Genomic DNA, 18,199 nt, shown 5'->3' with positions numbered 1-18,199 from the left:
CTTTTTTGTTTTCTTGGCACCTTTAATTCAGATCCCTTTTTGACTCGACATGTAGTTTAGAATCAGAGTTGAAAAGAGGCCAGTCCAGGTCCAAGTATCTATTAATTCCAGGCAAAACGCTCTGAGCAGAGTATTATTAGTAGTGAACTCGCTACACTTCAGCCAAAATTTGACTAGAAAATTCACTTTTTTCATTGATTTGTTTTTCTCTAATGATAACAGAACATATAGTACCTAGAGAGCTTTCTACCAAGGAGAGCTTAGATAGAAAGACACGAAAGAACTAAAATAAGCAAAAAAGTTGAATGGCCGGCATATTTGGCTCAACAGACTTGACCTCCGAAAATAGTTCTACCTATTTTTACTGTTCATTTAAGGGAAATGGCTAAAATATAGCCCAGCAATGGCTTTGCCGAGGCCACTACGCAATGCTCTAAGATCAATATTTTTTACTACGTGAACTTTACCTGGATGAGTGGAAACCAAGGAATCTCTCGAGGGTAAGAGAGGGAATCGACGTCAACACTCTCCTTTTAAAAGAAATGTTATACATCAGTTACTATTTACTATCATGTTCATACTTTTAGTTTTTTTTTTCATAAAATATGGAGGCGAGAAGTAGTGAATAGTAACCGATAAAAATAATTTTTTCTCATTTTAGTCATCAATCATTGGGCATCAAGTTATTGCTATGACCTTCATTACCCAAGACTACTTTCTTCTTAACGATAAATTCCAGTAAATCATGGACTGGACTGATCCAAAAGTCCTCTTTTTGTCGATTTGTAAACCAAGATCAGTACTGGCCCAAGAAAATGGCCCATTATTATTAGCTTAAGGCCCAAAGGCTCTGTAGCTAGACCGTGACGTGGAACTTGGAACCAACCAACGAGGACGGAAGCCATCATTCTCTTTCCGTGTTTCTACTAACATTAATTTAGGGCACAGTCTGAGCCGAGTTACATAAAGCGTTTGAGCAAGAGAGAGAGACCGAGGTGGTTGAGGGGCTTCACTTTCTTTTCAATTTTCCGTGTCCAGGTAATTTTGTATCCCTGCATTAGTTTTTGCTGCTTCGTCTCTTAGGAACCATGATACATATATGTTCGTGCATGCGTGTCTATAAGGCTACATGGAACTAAAGTCTTTATTCCCTTCATCCCAGTTCTAAAAAATGTTGCTTTTTGGTTGCCTTCTTATGCTTGGTGGTTTTATTAGCGCGTTGGTGGTTCTAGATGGTGGTGGTGTTGAAAAAGTAAATTTATATTTGTAACTGGAAAGTGGATGGAGGCTTATGAAGAGGCAAATATCTTCGATTGGCACTTTGAAATCACATTTCTTGCTCTTAAGACCTTTCAACATTATGCTTTTGCTTCTAATGGGGCGTGTGAATGTGATAGAAATAAAATATAATAAAAATTGAAATGGAAAATAGAAGGAGAATGAGAAAGAAAGAGAAGAACTTTATGGGCTACATCTTTGTTATTCACAATTGTGATTGAATATAAAGCATAGGTCCTGATTTATAGGAAAATTACATGGACATTAGATAAGGTAAGTATCATGATTATTATGAAAATCAAATATCTTGATTTGATTATTATGAAAATCAAATCACTTGATTTGATAATTATGAAAATCAAATCACTTCGTTATGATAATAATCATTCTTGATTTGATGTTATCTCTAACAGCTTAGTGTTGCCTGTGTTACCTTGACTGACTGTGTTTGGTTTCTGGTGCCTGACATGATATAAACAGAGTATGGGTCTAAAGCATTTTGTTGAAATTGCATCTATAGGTATGCCAGGCCCAGGGTCTTTCCCCGATTATGCCTTTTTTTTTTCCCCTTTTATCAGTAATCAAAGATTTTATTAAAAAAAAAAGGGCATAAGCGAAGTACACAAGACATATTCAAGAAGATCACCTAATTAGAAATTGGAAAATATGCAAGAAATCCATGAGAACTCAGCCCATTAAAATCTATGGTGGCTACCCAAAAATGCTGCTTCTGCCGTTAGACAACATTGGCATCTTAGATGTATTTATGTAGCAGTACCAGACTTGCTATGGTATATAAAAGATTCTGGCATATTGACAGTTGAAAGTCGAGAAGCAAGCACTTATTCTTTGGGACTTTTACATGCCTTACAACATCTTTTTTAGTGCAACTAAGATATAAATGGAAGATTAGCCTTGATAAGTTATACTGGCAATACAATATTCAAATTGTAGATAATCTAACATTTATATGGAAAATGCGGTATGGAACTGGAATAGTTGTTTTAGTCAAACCTAATAACCCGTCTGGCTGCTGTTTTCTTTTCTCTCACATGTATTTGATTGGGAATTTCAAGTGTAGATGTAACCTCACTTGTATATTTCTGTTTCCTGATTGTATTACTGCTTTAGAAATAATCCCTTTGTAATTACTAGTAAATGTTCGATTTCTCATCCTTGTTCTTTTGCCTTTTCTTTTTCTTTTCTTGTGAATGCATTGTTCCAGATAGATAGTTAAACAAATAAACTGGCCATTGCTTTTGGGCAACTGTCAGTATCTAAATTTCGAGAAAGTCACTACTTCATTGTTTTCTCCTGTTGAGCATCACTATCCTCGTGATTGACATTCAGAACTCTCTCTTACCTATTCTTAACTTTTGTTACTATTTATGATCCCTTAATTGAGAATCATTCAAATTGCAACTCCTTGGAGCCATTCCTCATGGAAAATATTCTATCGAGATTCTTACTCTGCAACTCCTTTTGGCCTCTCGTTGTGTCCACCTTTCCATATTTGTATTCTTTCTTCTGCCATTGCTTGTGCCTTCTGCGCTTCCATCACAGTTGCCTTGCAAGCTTTCTTTATAGATACATAAGATGCCAAGGACAAGGGCAGGTGCTGCAGCCTCTCATAAGCCAGATGTATCTGAAAAGCCTACCGAATCTGAAGAGCAGGTGGACCTTGATGGATACAATGATCCTGAGGAGACAATGGAAGAAGAGATTGAGTATGAAGAAGTAGAGGAAGAGGAAGAAGTTGAAGAGGTGGAGGAAGAGGAAGAAGAGGAAGAGGAAGAGGTAGAAGAGGAGGTGGAGGGAGACAGTGGAGACAAGGAGGCTGCCAAAGGAGCTGATGCACAAAATGGGCCACATGGTGATGAGGAGATGAAGGTTGATCAGGCAGAGGAGGAAAATGACAGGAAAAAGCATGCTGAGCTTCTTGCTCTTCCACCTCATGGATCTGAAGTTTACCTTGGTGGCATTTCACACGATGCCTTTGAAGAGGATTTGAGGGGGTTTTGTAGGTCTATAGGAGAAGTCACAGAGGTAATGTATATTTGTGGTTATAATATTCCTTGTTTGCTACTTATAAAAAAAACTATATTCCTTGATTGCATTTTTTGTTGAACTAATTAGATCTATACTTGCTTACAATAGGTCAGAATGATGAAGGGTAAAGATGCAAGTGGGTCCAAGGGTTATGCTTTTGTGACCTTCAGAACCAAGGAGATTGCTTCTAGGGCCATTGAGGAGTTAAATAATTCCGAACTAAAGGTGATTTATGCACACGTCTGGTTAATGCTTGTTTTCCTTTGAATAATTTCAGCCTTGTCTTATTGATTCAGGGGTGTGCTACCACTGATTTACGTATTCACATGTTGTAAAAGAAACTCATTTGTCAGATTTATCATTTATCACTTTTGTTATTTTAATTGAATAGTTTCTAAATAACTCAAGTGTCTAGATTTTTTTTTTCGGGATAAGTTAGCGACTGACTTGTTGTTGGATCAAATTTTCTGTTGACCCCTCTTTCTTACCAGGGAAAAAAAATAAAGTGTTCAACATCTCAAGCAAAGCATAGGTTATTCATTGGCAATGTTCCCCGAAATTGGGATGATGAAGATTTGAAGAAGGCTGTAACGGACATAGGGCCTGGAGTCATTTCTGTGGAACTATTGAAGGTTCATCACTTTGTTAGGTTCATCATTGTTCACGTTTCCTATTCTCATTTTAAGTTATACTTGTTTTTTATCATAACCATATCTGTAACTTGAGACTATTGATATGATTCTTCAGTTATGGCTTTATATAATGTTGTTCATTAGATCTTCTTGACCAATACAGGACCCACAGAATTCTAGCCGGAACCGTGGATTTTCTTTTATCGAATATTATAATCATGCATGTGCAGAATACTCGAGACTGAAGATGTCTAGCCCAACATTTAAGCTTGAAAACAATGCCCCTACAGTGAGCTGGGCTGACCCTAAAAATGCAGAATCATCTGCTGCTTCTCAGGTCTGTCTTCCATTTTATGATACTTTTTTTGTGGGTGCTTTCACAACGAAATATGTGTAAATGTAGTAGTTATTTGATTATGTAATAAGATGTTCCGTGCTTTTTCTTCACTGGATACCTAATGTCCCCCCCCCCCCCCCCCTTCCAATCCCTAATGTTTGGCATATCATGCACCATCTATGGATTATTGAATCCTCTTTACGTGGTGTCTATAATGTCAATAAGAAAGGGGAAATTTGCTTACGAAGCTCCTGATCTATAGTTGTGAAATTCTATCATAAACTTTGTACTGTATATAAGTACTCCCTCTGATCTCCACATGAATTCTATATATGCCCACATGAATTCTATATATGCATGCGCATCATGTTAGCAATAAGCTCTTGGACAAATGCCACCTCAAGGCCCCATAAGAATGGGTTGGGCAGTGACATCCTTTGCATAAGATCCACTGAGTGTGTGTCACTAGTAGAGAACAAAAACTATACTTTGCATCTTCTTTGTTAAGAGTTTGCACTCATTCTTGTACTTCCAAGGATTGTGCAGTCATGATTTTAGGAATTTGTTTGGTACAGGTTAAGGCAGTGTATGTCAAGAATTTACCAAAAGACATTACTCAGGATCGTCTGAAAGGGCTGTTTGAACATCATGGAAAGATCACAAAAGTGGTTATCCCGCCTGCAAAAGCAGGACAGGAAAAAAGCAGATTTGGTTTTGTTCACTTCGCAGAAAGGTCAAGTGCCATGAAGGCATTGAAGAATACTGAGAAATATGAAATTGATGGTAACTTTTTGCTCCTTGCACCTTGTGCCTGGTCTTGTCATCCTCGATAATGAAGTATCATTGTTAACTAACTTTGTCGGTTCTTGGGTTGGCAGGCCAAGTTTTGGAGTGTTCCCTTGCTAAGCCACAAGCAGATCAGAAGTCTTCTGGATTACCGAGTTTGCAGAAGTCAACCTTACTCCCAAGCTACCCCCCTCAGGTTGGTTACAGCATGCTTGGCAATCCCTATGGTGCAGTAGGTGCTGGGTATGGTGCTCCTGGCTTTGCACAAGTAAGATGCTTCTGTCCACTCCCCAAAACGCCTGACCTCTGCTTATTTTCTGGAAATAGTTGGGAAAAAGGGTTTTGGTTATCTTGAGTTTGCTAATAATTTCATTTGGAGGGCATCAATATTCTCTGTTCTCTTTTTCCTTCTTTGGAGATTTTATTTATTCAAAGTCAAATAAGTAATACTTCTAATACATGGTTAATTAACTTGTGTTACTTGTCAATTCACCCTTGAAAAAATGTAAAGGACATTCTAATTAATAATTATAAATATACCATGACTGATTTCCTCTTATTTAATGAGAATGAAAAGATAACTTAAATGAAGAACAGCAGCCTTGTAGCCTAATGGCACTTAACCTGTCTTTCTAGGAGGTCTAGGATTTGACACGCAGTGAGTGTGGGGTTCATGTTTTGGAAATATGAGACGTGTAGAGAGCATATGATTATGCATATATGTAAAATTTGGTTGGAACAAATAATAGATTCTTTTACTAGTCCGTAAATCTGTTATCCAAAAGTAATGAAGACGTATACTTGAAAAGACTAATATAGGTGCCAATTTCTTGCAGCCACTGATTTATGGTAGGGGACCAACTCCTGCTGGCATGGCAATGATGCCAATGCTTTTGCCGGATGGAAGGATTGGATATGTCTTGTAAGTGGGAATATTTTGGGCGCCCAGTCTGTTTCATGATGTATGCCTTCAGTTTTTATTTCGCTTTCTCCATAACTAACATTACTTGGCTGCATTGGCTGCCAGTTTTGTTTTAGCACCTGTTTATCCAATTGAAGTTTATCACTACACTGGAATGTTTATTCCAACTATTTTTCCCAGATGATTTTTGTCTCCTGCTGTTGAACTCATAAATATTGTTACAGGCAACAGCCTGGCATGCAGCAGCCGCATACCCCTCCACCACAGTCCCAGAGTGGCAGGAGTGGTGGCCGTGGTAGCTTGAGTGGTGGAAGGCGCAGCAATGAGAGCAGCCGTGGGCGTGGCCGGTATCACCCATATTGATTTAGTCTCTTTTCTGCAACTTGAGTACTTGAGGTGAGCAGTTTTTAGCTTTACACCGAGACTCTGTCCACTGGATCACGTCGAAGACAGTAGTAATTTTATGTGTAATTTATCAAAAAATTGATTGTGTATTGTGTGTATTCCGATGCTTTTTGAAATTGACATTGCCTAAGGCTTTCTTGTCTTAGAAACAAATTTATGTAACTCAAAAATGCAATTTAACTATTGATTTACTGATAAAAAAAGGATGCAATTTACTCGCTGCAAAGACATTTTAAAAGCGAACGAAAGGAAGCAAACTAGTGCTTGGCATCCGTTGGCTGCTGCTGTTGTGTAGAAAAAGATGGTGCATGGCGAGAATGATTGTGATGCTGTTTGGGGTTCTGGGGGGTATCGGAGTCGGTTTCTGGCCAAAACCTAGACAGAACCTAGATGGGAATTAAAAGGTCAAGTTGAAAAAAATAAAAAGGAAGAAAACACTGCTCGGAGACTTCTTCCGGTAAATAGGTTTGAACACAAAATCGGTTCTCGACATTAAAAATCAATCCAACGACGACACCAATACTAATGAAGTCTGTCAAATGGACTGATTTTAGCCCTTTGAAAGGCGAAACCATGATATATCAACTCGCGGGCAGGAGAGTTTGAGACCTCTTTCCCCCGTCAAAACAACTTCTAATCTGCCGATGCCCAAAGCAGCAAGTTCAAATAATTTCGATATCTTCCGACTCCTTCGGCAGTTGAGCGCATCACAATGTACGTGCCGTGCCCCATAGACATGCAACCGATAAACAACCTTAGAGAATCAAATTCTAAATCAATATGTAACTGATCAGGGATTTAAACCTGCTCTACGTAGTAATGGACCTGACCAACTTGGCATCTTCGTTGTGGTCTGAACAATCAAATCCCGTCAAGCCAAGCCATCCCATACTACTGTCGACACTTCTGCTGCTATGCATATTAAATAGACGTGTTGTAACTAACATAAAAATCATTTCTTATGCTCATCGACAGAATAACTCAAACACGGAGGGGCAGGGAAAAATACGATACCAAGATTGATGTGTGCCACCCAAGAGCTTTTTAATGCCTGAAATTTAACAGGAAATGAGACTGGTTTTTTTGTAACATGAAACTGGTCTCCATTTAAAACATTTTATTTTAAGAAAAGGATACGGGTTTAATGAAGTACATTGCAGTCCAGGTTGTTCTAAGGTTTAATGATTTAACCTCAAACTGAACAGTCTCCGTAGTTTTGCGAAAGTATACGCGACTGTAAAACTCCTGTCCCAGTCCTAGTCCTAATCTGGGGAGTTGTTTTCTTTAGAATATCCTTCAATTAATTTCGAAGGTTTGATTATCTGGTCAGCGTTCAATGGCAATAACTAAACAGGAGAAATGTTTTAGCCATAAGAGATTCTACAAAAGTAAACCTACAAACTGACGTGACTTAACGTGGTATGTTAAATTATAAAACTACTTTTATTACAAAGTAGATCTAATGTCTCATATGAAGCTATGCTAGTTTGTATGTTTACTTCTGTAGAATTTCCTTGTGATTGTAGCACTTCTCTTTCTGCATACATTATAGTGCAGATTCTTTTGCAAGAAACTAATTGTTTAACGGGCTTTGCCAGGACAGAATGGCATATTTGAGATTCGGGGCAGTATACTTGCTACTGTGAGACTCACTTTGGAGACTGCCATAGGTCGCAAAAGGAAAAGATATCAGACAAACTGCCAAACATTGAAGGTTGACATATGTAGCATGTACAACGGCTTCAAGTATAATACTATCCTGAAAAACTTAGTTTTATATGAAAATACTGGTTGTGAAATCAAACGTCGGATTAACATTTGTGTTGAAAGAAAACAGAACTCCAATAAGAGTTCTTCTAGGAGTATATTAAAGTCACCTTGTGGGCAACTGCTTATACAGAAATTCAAACCAATATAGCTTTCCATCCAAGGGAGTTGTGACTAAATATATAATAAAGATTCTCTAAATGCTCAACTATAGAACATACTTGTGCAGCTAGATTTCTTCAGGTGAAGCTTGAGAAATTTTGGGGTGGTTCAATCCAGATATTTTCAAAAGGATCTTGATCTCCCCAGTCATGACACTGCTTACGTGGATAGTATCTATGATGGTCAAAAGAGTATGATATGCAACGCTTACCATAGAATCGAACTTTAGGGAAGTAGACACTGTTTCTCATCAATCCATAAAGGTCAGTTCTGCAATGAGAAGACAAGAAACTGGCAAAAAGGATGACACCATCAAGGGTTTTCATCTCTTCCCATACCATGTTTACCCGGTCCAGCTTAAACATGATGGGGTTTTCACTGGAACAAGTATAAATAACTGATATTTCTCCTTTATGCTCGGCCATAAACTTGCCCTTCCACCAGTTTTTGGCAAAAAAGTTCTCGGGGCATTTGGGTGGAGGCACGGCAAGAACACTCCAAATACGTTCCAGTGGATCAAAGACCCCTAGCCAACCAGTGAGACTGAGACAATAAAACAGTCCATTGCAGAAGACAAGCTTATTCCAAATACTACTAACGAAAGGCAAGCGATTTTGGTAATTAACAGTAACCCACTCTGACGCCCCAAGATGGCAAGTGCTAACAGCAACAATAGTGGGACTGATGTGCTTAACTGTAAAAAGCATGCAGCTTGTAGATGTTGGGGCGCAAGAGAAGGCAACAATCTGATAAGTCAACTCAAACCTTGGCAGTTTAATCACTTCACGAGTAAAGGGATTAAAGAAGAACATACGATGAGATCTGGGTCTGTATAGCAACAACCAACCATCTTTAGTGTAGCAAACTCTAGTCCCATTCAACTCAGGCAGCTCAATGGAATGCGTCTTGCGTAGTGATGGGTCATAGAATTCATACAAGTTACCATATTTTGGGAAGTACATTAGCCATGGTGACTGATTTACCACCCGGACAGAAGTTGCAACTGAATGCCATCTCTTGCAAACAACAGAGGCACGGACATTGTCCTCTAGCGTTAGTTCGGATACAATCAATTCCAAAAGTTCTGTAGGAAGGTCAGACCAAGTCTGTAACTCCGATTTCTCTCTCTTCCCTTTCAATGCCATTCTTTTGCTTTCAGTGTTTGTTTCAGCTAGCCTGTACAAAATAACCTGATAAGTTGTAGGATGCATAAATCCAAAAGAAAAAAAAAAAAAAAACAATTAATGAGCTTCAAAATAGTGAACAATAAATGCTAAAAGACAGTGATTGGAACTCCTAGTAAAATCCAAAAATTTTGAAACTAGAGACCTTAGTGCTCAGCTTGCAAACAGTTACAAAGGTCCCAAAGTGCTCCATTAGTGGAAAAGATCCGGATTTGATTTGTAGTGATCCCTCCCAAAGAACCCTGACCCCCACCCCACCACTCCCACCCAAGGAGAGAGAGCGAATGATTTATACATGCTAGCAGATAGGATTGATTATCAACCAATAGCAGATTGGACCTTCAACTAGAGAAACTTGAATTACTATCAAAAGATACAAAATCACCCTTAAAGTTTGTCAAAATTGTATCCAATTCAAGGCTATCGTCAGAGTTTGTTAAGATTTGGACCATGGACTTGTTGTGTGGGTAGAAGTGTTATGGGCTATTAGACCATAATTTTGGCAAGTGGTTCAAAGTAGTTTGAGCACAGAGGTTGTATAAATGGTGAATTAGCCTTGTAATCTGAGGCATGGGAAGATCTTAAAAACAATCCCTCAATTTCTCTCTATCTTAATTTTCCATTCATTTTCTGTCATTTTCCATCCAAACAAACACAATAAATCTAGTGCATTACAATTGGTACCAGAGATCTCGATCCAGAAGCAGCTATGGCACATACGACTTCCATAACAGAGTAGCAAGAAACCCAGAAGAGCGTGCAAAAAAAAAAAAAAAAAAATCTTGCATCATGCTATAAGATTAAGATCATGGTACCAGTAATCAAATGAAGGAAAGACTAGGAATTACAACGGCAGCAGTATCAGTCTATAAGATCATTGAAGATGAAATTCTACTATTGGCGGAAGAAGAAAGAAAAGCAACCATCGTTATGGAAACCAAGAACCAGAAATTTTTGCAACTAGAGGTAGAAGAAGTACAAACATCAGCAGTAGAGGATGAAGAAGGAACAGAGGATCAAAAAAAGAAGAAGAGAAGCCAGCGCTTATAGAGGAAGGCACAGACAACAAGCAAGAACTCGTTGTATTGCCTTTTTACAGTTGGAAGAAGGACAGAGCTCGAACTTTATTCAAGCTTTCAGAATTCGATTCCATTTCCATTCTTTCTTACATTTTCTATCACCAGGTGTACGTGTATCACATAAACCCTAGACCGATTAATCCCTAAAACCCTAACATCATTCGTTCAAACCTGCCTATAATCAAGTATAACATTAAATTAAAAAAAAATCTTACGATTTCAGCTTCCTTCTCTTTTTCCCAGCCATGGTGAACCAAATGAAGCTAAGCTGCTTCTGCTTGGACGGAGAGACTTCAGAGGCACAGAATTCACAGAGAGAGAGAGAGAGAGAGAGAGCATATGAAGAGGTGACGGTGCAACACGTGTGAATTGAGTAAAAATCAGGTGTGAACGCTTCTACACCTTTTCTGTGCACCCCAGTGGCTGCCTGCCGTATCAGAAAACGGTCACGTGGCATGCATCACATGACGTCATTAAATTTTCATGACGTATGTGCTGTTTTTTTTTTTCAAGTAAAAGATAGAAAATATTTGTATAAAATAAAGATAGATTTTTGTTTTTACTAATGTTATGCACTGGATTAAGAGATTCTCAACTCATTTTATTATTATTTATTATTATTTATAAATTTTACTTCATAAATTTTATTACTATTTATAAATTATTTAAATTAATTTAATTTCATCTTTCAATCCAAACGAGAGCATCTTGTATATCGCTTTTCATTCCATTATCAAATACTAAATCATTAAAAATATTTATTACATTTAAATTGTGAGTTAATTATTTGATATCACATCATAAGATATTAAAAAAATAATAATAAAATAAATATAAATATAATTTTTCATAAATTTTATTCGCAAGATGAAAAACTCTATATTCTTTTTTTCTTTATTTTATAGCATATTACTTGTGGGGAAGTTTCTGTGTTAATTGTTTTGGACTTTCTAAACATAAGAGTGTATAGGATGTTTGTAATGATTTGTTTAGGCTACGTTTGATGTTGAGAAAAGTTAAATTGAGTTGCGAATTGTTAGAATGTACAGCGGAAAAATAGCTCAAGCTCAGTTTATAAAATTGTTCCATAAGTTTTTCCAGATTGAAAAATCTCAAGCTTTTTTTCTTAGTGGCGAAGTGTACTACGTAGTATAAAACTAGAGTAACACTTAATAAATCCACAGCCTAAATATCTTATCAAGAGAGAATAAAAAGAGAGAGAGCTTTTGTGTATTTCAGATGATGCCAAAACCAAACAAATGTGGACTATTTTGTAGTAAACTTATCATTCTACTACAAAATTCATGTTGACTCAAAAACAGCTTCAATAGAACATTTGTCCAACTTGCATTCCTGCTACCACTCCAAAAAGTTGCGCTCTTAACGCCTCTATTAATTACTGTGCAGTTTTTTTTTTTTATTCGTAGAATTGAGTTTTTCAATTGAAAAAAATCTATTCATCATTTATTTTCTCATCGTCCTCTCATTATTTCATGATATGATATTAGATGATAAGTTTATAAGTAAAATATAATAAATAATTTCTAATTATCTAATATCACCATATGTGACGACAAGAATTAAAATGATAAGTTTACCCACAACGGAGGAGCCGCCCCCACTAGGTAGGCAGCCACGGATCATAACGCACAACAAATCCGTTTTCAAGTTGACTTATTCAGTCAGCCAATCAATCGGTCACATTTTTATTCTCTGGTTGACTATCTGTTACTAGTCATGTCATTGATTAAGTTGTTTTAATTGGTATCATCCACACTAAATATATAGCAATAGTGGCAAACAGGATGACTCAGTTTTTGGGGGGCTATGGATTGATCACCTGGTTTAAGAAGGAGCTTTATCCCTCCTTCATTGATGTTTAATCATTATCAGAAAGAATGCAAACTTGAGAGGATAGGATGTTCAATAATTTTGTTTTAATCATTAAATTCCACTTTGCATAATAACCCTTTTCATTAGATATGCATTCCAAAAAAATATCATTTTCTTTCCATTCTCTCTCTTGAAAATTGAAACAAAATTCAACCTAAAAAATCCACCAAATTAGGAGTGCGCTCGGTATTATTTGGAAGAAAAGTGCTATACGGCATTCACTGTAGTTGTGCACACAATGCACACACTACTCATCCAATTGTTTTTTTTTCTTCCTTTGGCTTCTCTCTCTCATCTCTCTCTCACCAGCATCTCTCTCCCGTCTCTCTCTCTCATCAACTCTCTCTCATCATCTTCGCTCTCTCTCTCATCTCTGCTCTCTCTCTCTCGTCTTGCTCTCTCTCTCTCATCTCTACTCTCGGTCTCTCTCTCTCGGCTCGCTCTCTCTCATCTCTGCTCTCGCTCTCTCTCTCTCTCTCATCTCTGCTCTCTCTCTCTCTCGTCTCGCTCTCTCTCATCTCTGCTCTAGCTCTCTCTCTCATCTCTGCTCTCTCTCTCGTCTCGCTCTCTCTCATCTCTGCTCTAGCTCTCTCTCGTCTCTCTCTCTCTCTCTCATATCTGCTCTCGCTCTCTCTCTCATCTCTGCTCTCTCTCTCTCTCTCTCGTCTCGCTCTCTCTCTCATCTCTCATCTCGCTCTCTCTCTCTCATCTCTACTCTCTCTCTCTCGTCTCACTCTCTCTCATCTCTGCTCTCGCTCTTTCTCTCTCATCTCGCTCTCTCTCTCATCTCTCGTCTCGCTCTCTCTCTCATCTCTCGCTCGTTCTCTCTCTCTCTCTCTCATTTCTGCTGTCGCTCTCTCTCTCTCTCTCGTTCTCTCTCTCATCTCTGCTCTCTCTCTCGTTTTCCCTCTCAAATATGTGGTGTATATTTTGACACCTAATATGTGTAAAATTGACTTCAATAAACAGTGACTTCTATATATAATATTTCTATTTGAAAATTTCTATTTCTTCATTTTGGTGGACATGGGGCCCATGACACAAGGATTTCACCTAGAAAAAACTTTTTGAGTCGTGTTAGACAGTTAGAGTGCAGCCCAGGTTTGACTGCTGGCCGCTAGCACAAAATTATTATTTTTATTTTTATCTATTTTACTTATTTTGAATATTTTTAAATATAAAAAAATTTAATAATACACTAAAAATAATTTTTTTAATCATTAAATAAAAAAATTTAAAAAAAATAAATACATGAGCTATCAAAAATTAAAATGAAGGGACAAACTAACATTTTCCAAACTTTTTTTAGTTGGAAGACAAGAAGTACTTCTTAATCCTTGACTGCGCATAACCCAGCAACCTCCACCTCCTGTCTTTTTTTTTGTTTTTTTTTTTTTTTTTTTGCGCTTTATCGATGATATATTTCCAAGCAGGAATCTCAATGCATTTGACACAGATCTTGGCGCTCCTGAGCTTTTTATTAACGAGCTTTCAGCAACATAATCAGGCACACAAATCTCCTCCAGTTTGTAGCCACAATCTCACAGTGATACCTGATACTATTCATTTTTCAGAGAGGCTTAAAATTTAGAGTCTTGACTTTGAGCCTTATGGCTTCAATGGAAGCATCACTTGGAGTGATGGTTATAGTCGCATTGATCAAGACTCTTCAAAGTATCAGAAAGGACCAAACTATTGCAGTAAAGAAATAAGGTAGGTTGCCGCATCAGCACATTGATGTATCTGATGCAGAAAATAAGTGCAGCATTTAGATGCCCAAATGCATACAGATATCAATTACTACAACCTACAGGACATTTGGGAAGTAACATATCTGAGGAATGGAAACAGAATTCCTCCATAAATTTCATCATGCTTGGAAGAATATATTGAACCAGGTCAGTAAATTGAAAAAACAAATACCCAGTAATGAAAAGCAAGCAAATTTAGAACATACATCACTCGAGAGGACCTAAAACCCACTTTAAGAACCTCATTTTCCCACATAACAAAATGGAAAGGACATACCAAAGTCTAGTAGCCAATCCAAAGTAATCCGAGGGGAAGAAGGATATGATTGTATTCAATTAACAGCAAATAGGGCAGTGAATCAACCCATTCTCGTTGCACTCACCGCACCTCACCATCTTCTTTTGCTCCCCATCCAAAACCTTACAACTTCCACTGCACGCCATGCACATCACAAACCTCACACCGCCGCATCCTTCGCATCCGCCTACAGCCCTCGGAATCCCTTCAAACAGAATGCTCAGTTTCCCCTCTTCTTCCAACTTCACCACCTCATCAACTCCCCCAATCAACCTCCCTTTCAAGAACACAAGTGGAACTTTCACCTCCTTTGACCCCATTAGACCCCTCAGTTCCTCCTTGAACCCCGAATCCATGGATATATCGCGCTCGACCACTTGGATACAATGGGATTCGATGATCGACCGGACACTGTTGCAGTCCTCAAAAGTCTTCCTGATTCCTCGTAAAGTCGTAGTGTATATAACAATCGCATTTTCCCCACCTGGGGGGCACTTTCTCTCAAACGAATGAAGAATAGACTCCAAATCTCTGGACTTTCTCGTTTTACGGAATTTCGCTGTAGGCGAGACCATCCTCTTGATCTGAACTTCCTCTTCAGACAATTCTTTCTCATAAGATGCAAGAAGCTCTGGATCAAATAGGGGGCTAAAGCTCTTCTGTCGAGGAGAAAGCCCCGAATCGCTCCCACGACTCTCTCTTTTTGCCCCAATTGGAGACCCTTTCACCGGATCACTTAAACTCAGGACCGCCTTACACGAGTTCTCGGTATGATTCTTAGCTTTCGGTATTCCTTTTGGGCTATAATCAGAACGTCCGAACAAATTAACCCGCCCCTTATTCTCTTTCCCAGCAAATCTCTTCGTCTTCTTTGGAGAACAATTCTGATTCGAGAACTTCGCCGGACTCCTAGAATCAAAACCGGAAAAACCACGGAGAAAAGCCCTCGGTTTCGGGCTTACCTTGGCTTGCTTAGAAATGGGCATTCCTTCTTCAAGATCCTCCATGAGTTCCCAAGCATTGATGACCTCTGGCTCTTCGCGAATAGGAGATCTTTGTAATCTCCTACTCTCCGCGACACACTCTTCGACGGCTTGCTCATTGTCCAAGTTGAGAACCCCGTAGGTGCTTGAAGTGAGAGAGACCACGTGGTCCACGCAGTTGCCGCCATTATTGAAAGGGAACTCTCGCTTGAGATCTTTTCTGAAGTGTTTTGACGAAACGCAGCCCATTGATCAGTGGGGTTCGCCCTGGCTTTTTCAGTGTGTTTGTTTTGGTGTTGGGATATGAAGAAAGAAAAGTGTGGGCAACGGCATGGAAGTTTTTTTAACCGTTAACTTGTCTGCGTCGGTCCCCAACGGTCGAAAAATTCGAATGGACATGGCAGGGGAATTTTTGTAGGAAGCCCTTACGGTTGCACTTATTATTATATAATCTTTCCCACTAGTATCTCGTAATTCTGTAATTGACCCGTTCTCCTGCTTATTCCAATTTCCATGTATTAGCGTCCTCGTTTGATGAAACTTTTTTGGAAAATTCTGTAAACAACCCATCATTTTCATTTTACCGTATAAAATACGATATATTTATCACCGTTAAAATATAATATGTCACATTTTATATAGTGAGATGAAAGTAAAATATGATGATGGTGTGTTGTATAACATTACTCAACTTTTTTACTTCACTCTCATTGTTGTTTAAACAGTCTTTTAGGCCCTATTTGGATTGTATGCAGTATTTCATTCCATCTCATTCTATCTTATTTCAATATCCAATCACCATAGACATAAAAAAATTTTCAATTTCAATTTCAATTCTTTAATTTTTTCATCTAATCATTACAATTTTTTCAAATTTTTAAATAAAACACAAAAAATAAATCAAATTTTAAAAAAAATTATAATATTTTTATTCAACTGTTTCTCTATTTTTTTCTAAAGTCTCATAAAAATCTTAACTCAAACCACAATTTACTATTATTTACAAACTATTTCAATACTATATATTTACAAATTTCTCATCTCATCTCATCTCAACGTTCAAACAAGATTGAAAAATGTTATACATAATTATAATTTTAATCACATAATCATATTTTCGTGCTAACATGTCGACTGAATTTTAAATTTTTTAAATTTGAAATTTGAATTAAAAAATAAAAAAACTTAAAAACTGATTTAATTTTATTCACGTAATCATAGTACGTAAGTGCTGATTAGTAGTAAAGCAACAATTGTTTTATTAGGACATCTGGATGTATCGTAATTTATAGATATAATTTTCCCTTGAAAGATGATACAAAACTTGAGGTCGTAGCTAGCCGGCCTGCTCCACTTTACAACCGGTGCAAAGTAATTCACATCGACAGTCTCTGTAACATGGACCGCTTCCACTGCGCAAGTGCAACATCCTAATGAAAGCCCAAGATGTGTATGCCTATCTACTTCAAGTTCGAGAGGTACGTTAACGTTGTAGTACAATATTGTTTCATGGTTAGGATCGAATATGTGGTGCATGTATGTACACATGAAGCTTAAGCCAATTAACAAAGAAATTAAAGAGATCAAGAATGCGAAACAACAGCGCACAGAACAGAAGAAAAACACAAAAAGCAGAACAAGAAAAAACGTGTTAGCTAGGATCTAGCCAACAACAATTTGGTACCTGCCAGGGACAGCCTAGCCGATTAATTACAAAGGATTAGGTCAAATTGGACCAATACGTTGGCATTGCATAATTTGCAGGAATAGCTGCCTCCAAGTTACCGTTTGAAATTTATATCAACTTAAATTAATTCAATTTAATCCAATTTTAAGCTGATGTAAATATTTAATTTTTAAATTATTAAATTTATTTTTTAACTTAAAATTTTTTTATACATGAGACTCATAATCTTTTTCAACTTAATACTTTTTTATACGTAAAATTTACAATTTTTTTAATTTTTTTATAAATACATCTAAATTTATCTTCATATCTAAAAACATTTAAACTTATTTAAGGTAGACTCCACAAAACTCACTCTACCATCTAAACTCACTACTATTTATAAAGAACTCAACTCAGCTTAACATATATCCGAGACCTAAGTTAAGGAGCTAGCTAGCTACGTACGGACGCTCAATGATGCATCCATCGGTTTTGAAGGGATCGATCGTGGGTTCGTGAGCTAGCTGATCATGGCGGGTTTACCTTAGTGTACATGATACAAGTAGTAGTAGTACGTTCAATAAAACAAATAATAAGAAAGTTGTATAATTAGTAACAAATAAAGGATGCATGCATGGCCTGATCAATACGAATTAAATTGACCTGCATTTGGTTGTTGGTGATTTTGGGTAATTGGCTCATGATGAGATATTGCATGCAAACTGATCAAGTGGTTGGAAACATAGGCAATCTAGCTATATTATATATAAGTAGGTCAGTAATAAAAATATATATATAGATTAGATGTTGCTGCCACCGAAAGAGATTATATATGGCCTCGATCGATCTAAAATTCTAACCTCCTGGCCGGATTGTAATTAGTTGTTTCTGGCCGCCTGTTGCATATGTGTCTTATCTCTCCTAATTGCTCAAGTCCCAAGCTGTAAAGGCCTCCATTAATGTTGCAATCCTTATCAACAATCAGAGCAACCAAATTGATGGGG

General features: G+C 37.5%; 3 protein-coding genes across 8 annotated transcripts; 1 reads left to right on the top strand and 2 right to left on the bottom strand.

The window, feature by feature from the left end:
- Window positions 1–885: 885 nt before the first annotated feature.
- Window positions 886–6,554, top strand: LOC121267882 (heterogeneous nuclear ribonucleoprotein Q). Of its 5 annotated transcripts, XM_041171984.1 has the most exons (10): window positions 967–1,038; window positions 1,724–1,798; window positions 2,866–3,324; window positions 3,436–3,552; window positions 3,819–3,959; window positions 4,123–4,296; window positions 4,872–5,079; window positions 5,175–5,350; window positions 5,919–6,004; window positions 6,229–6,554. In XM_041171984.1, exons 3-10 carry the CDS (start codon window positions 2,875–2,877, stop codon window positions 6,365–6,367), a joined length of 1,491 nt encoding a protein of 496 aa, XP_041027918.1. In that variant the 5' UTR covers window positions 967–1,038; window positions 1,724–1,798; window positions 2,866–2,874; the 3' UTR covers window positions 6,368–6,554. The 5 variants fall into 5 exon arrangements, with proteins under 5 accessions (XP_041027915.1, XP_041027916.1, XP_041027918.1 ...); XM_041171981.1 differs by lacking the exon at window positions 1,724–1,798 and having other exon boundaries at window positions 886–1,038; XM_041171982.1 differs by lacking the exon at window positions 1,724–1,798 and having other exon boundaries at window positions 890–1,038; window positions 2,504–3,324.
- Window positions 6,555–8,164: 1,610 nt separating this feature from the next.
- On the bottom strand, window positions 8,165–10,970 carry LOC121268067 (F-box/kelch-repeat protein At1g57790-like). 2 transcript variants are annotated; one of them, XM_041172188.1, is made up of 3 exons: window positions 10,817–10,970; window positions 9,440–9,514; window positions 8,165–9,355 (listed from the first exon to the last, which is right to left on the bottom strand). In XM_041172188.1, exons 1-3 carry the CDS (start codon window positions 10,846–10,848, stop codon window positions 8,416–8,418), a joined length of 1,047 nt encoding a protein of 348 aa, XP_041028122.1. In that variant the 5' UTR covers window positions 10,849–10,970; the 3' UTR covers window positions 8,165–8,415. The 2 variants fall into 2 exon arrangements, with proteins under 2 accessions (XP_041028122.1, XP_041028121.1); XM_041172187.1 differs by having other exon boundaries at window positions 8,165–9,514.
- A 3,268-nt stretch (window positions 10,971–14,238) lies between these two features.
- Window positions 14,239–15,836, bottom strand: LOC121268066. Its single transcript, XM_041172186.1, has one exon. It carries the CDS (start codon window positions 15,773–15,775, stop codon window positions 14,582–14,584), a length of 1,194 nt encoding a protein of 397 aa, XP_041028120.1. The 5' UTR covers window positions 15,776–15,836; the 3' UTR covers window positions 14,239–14,581.
- Between the last annotated feature and the right edge of the window lie 2,363 nt (window positions 15,837–18,199).

This window comes from Juglans microcarpa x Juglans regia, chromosome 5S (genome assembly GCF_004785595.1).
Source record: "Juglans microcarpa x Juglans regia isolate MS1-56 chromosome 5S, Jm3101_v1.0, whole genome shotgun sequence".
Taxonomy (NCBI): Eukaryota; Viridiplantae; Streptophyta; class Magnoliopsida; order Fagales; family Juglandaceae; genus Juglans; species Juglans microcarpa x Juglans regia.
Note: the sequence above shows the minus strand (reverse complement) of the source record. Positions and strands in the feature narration are given on the sequence as shown.

Excerpts from the sequence above, each read along its gene's own strand:
- LOC121267882 (XM_041171981.1), top strand. The coding sequence starts at position 2,875 with ATGCCAAGGACAAGGGCAGGTGCTGCAGCCTCTCATAAGCCAGATGTA. Across the intron at positions 4,297-4,871 it reads AATCATCTGCTGCTTCTCAG|GTTAAGGCAGTGTATGTCAA; the intron begins GTCTGTCTTCCA and ends TGTTTGGTACAG. Across the intron at positions 6,005-6,228 it reads GGAAGGATTGGATATGTCTT|GCAACAGCCTGGCATGCAGC; the intron begins GTAAGTGGGAAT and ends ATATTGTTACAG.
- LOC121268067 (XM_041172187.1), bottom strand. The coding sequence starts at position 10,848 with ATGGCTGGGAAAAAGAGAAGGAAGCTGAAATC. Across the intron at positions 9,515-10,816 it reads AAGAGAAGGAAGCTGAAATC|GCTAGCTGAAACAAACACTG; the intron begins GTAAGATTTTTT and ends TATTTTGTACAG.
- LOC121268066 (XM_041172186.1), bottom strand. The coding sequence starts at position 15,775 with ATGGGCTGCGTTTCGTCAAAACACTTCAGAAAAGATCTCAAGCGAGAG.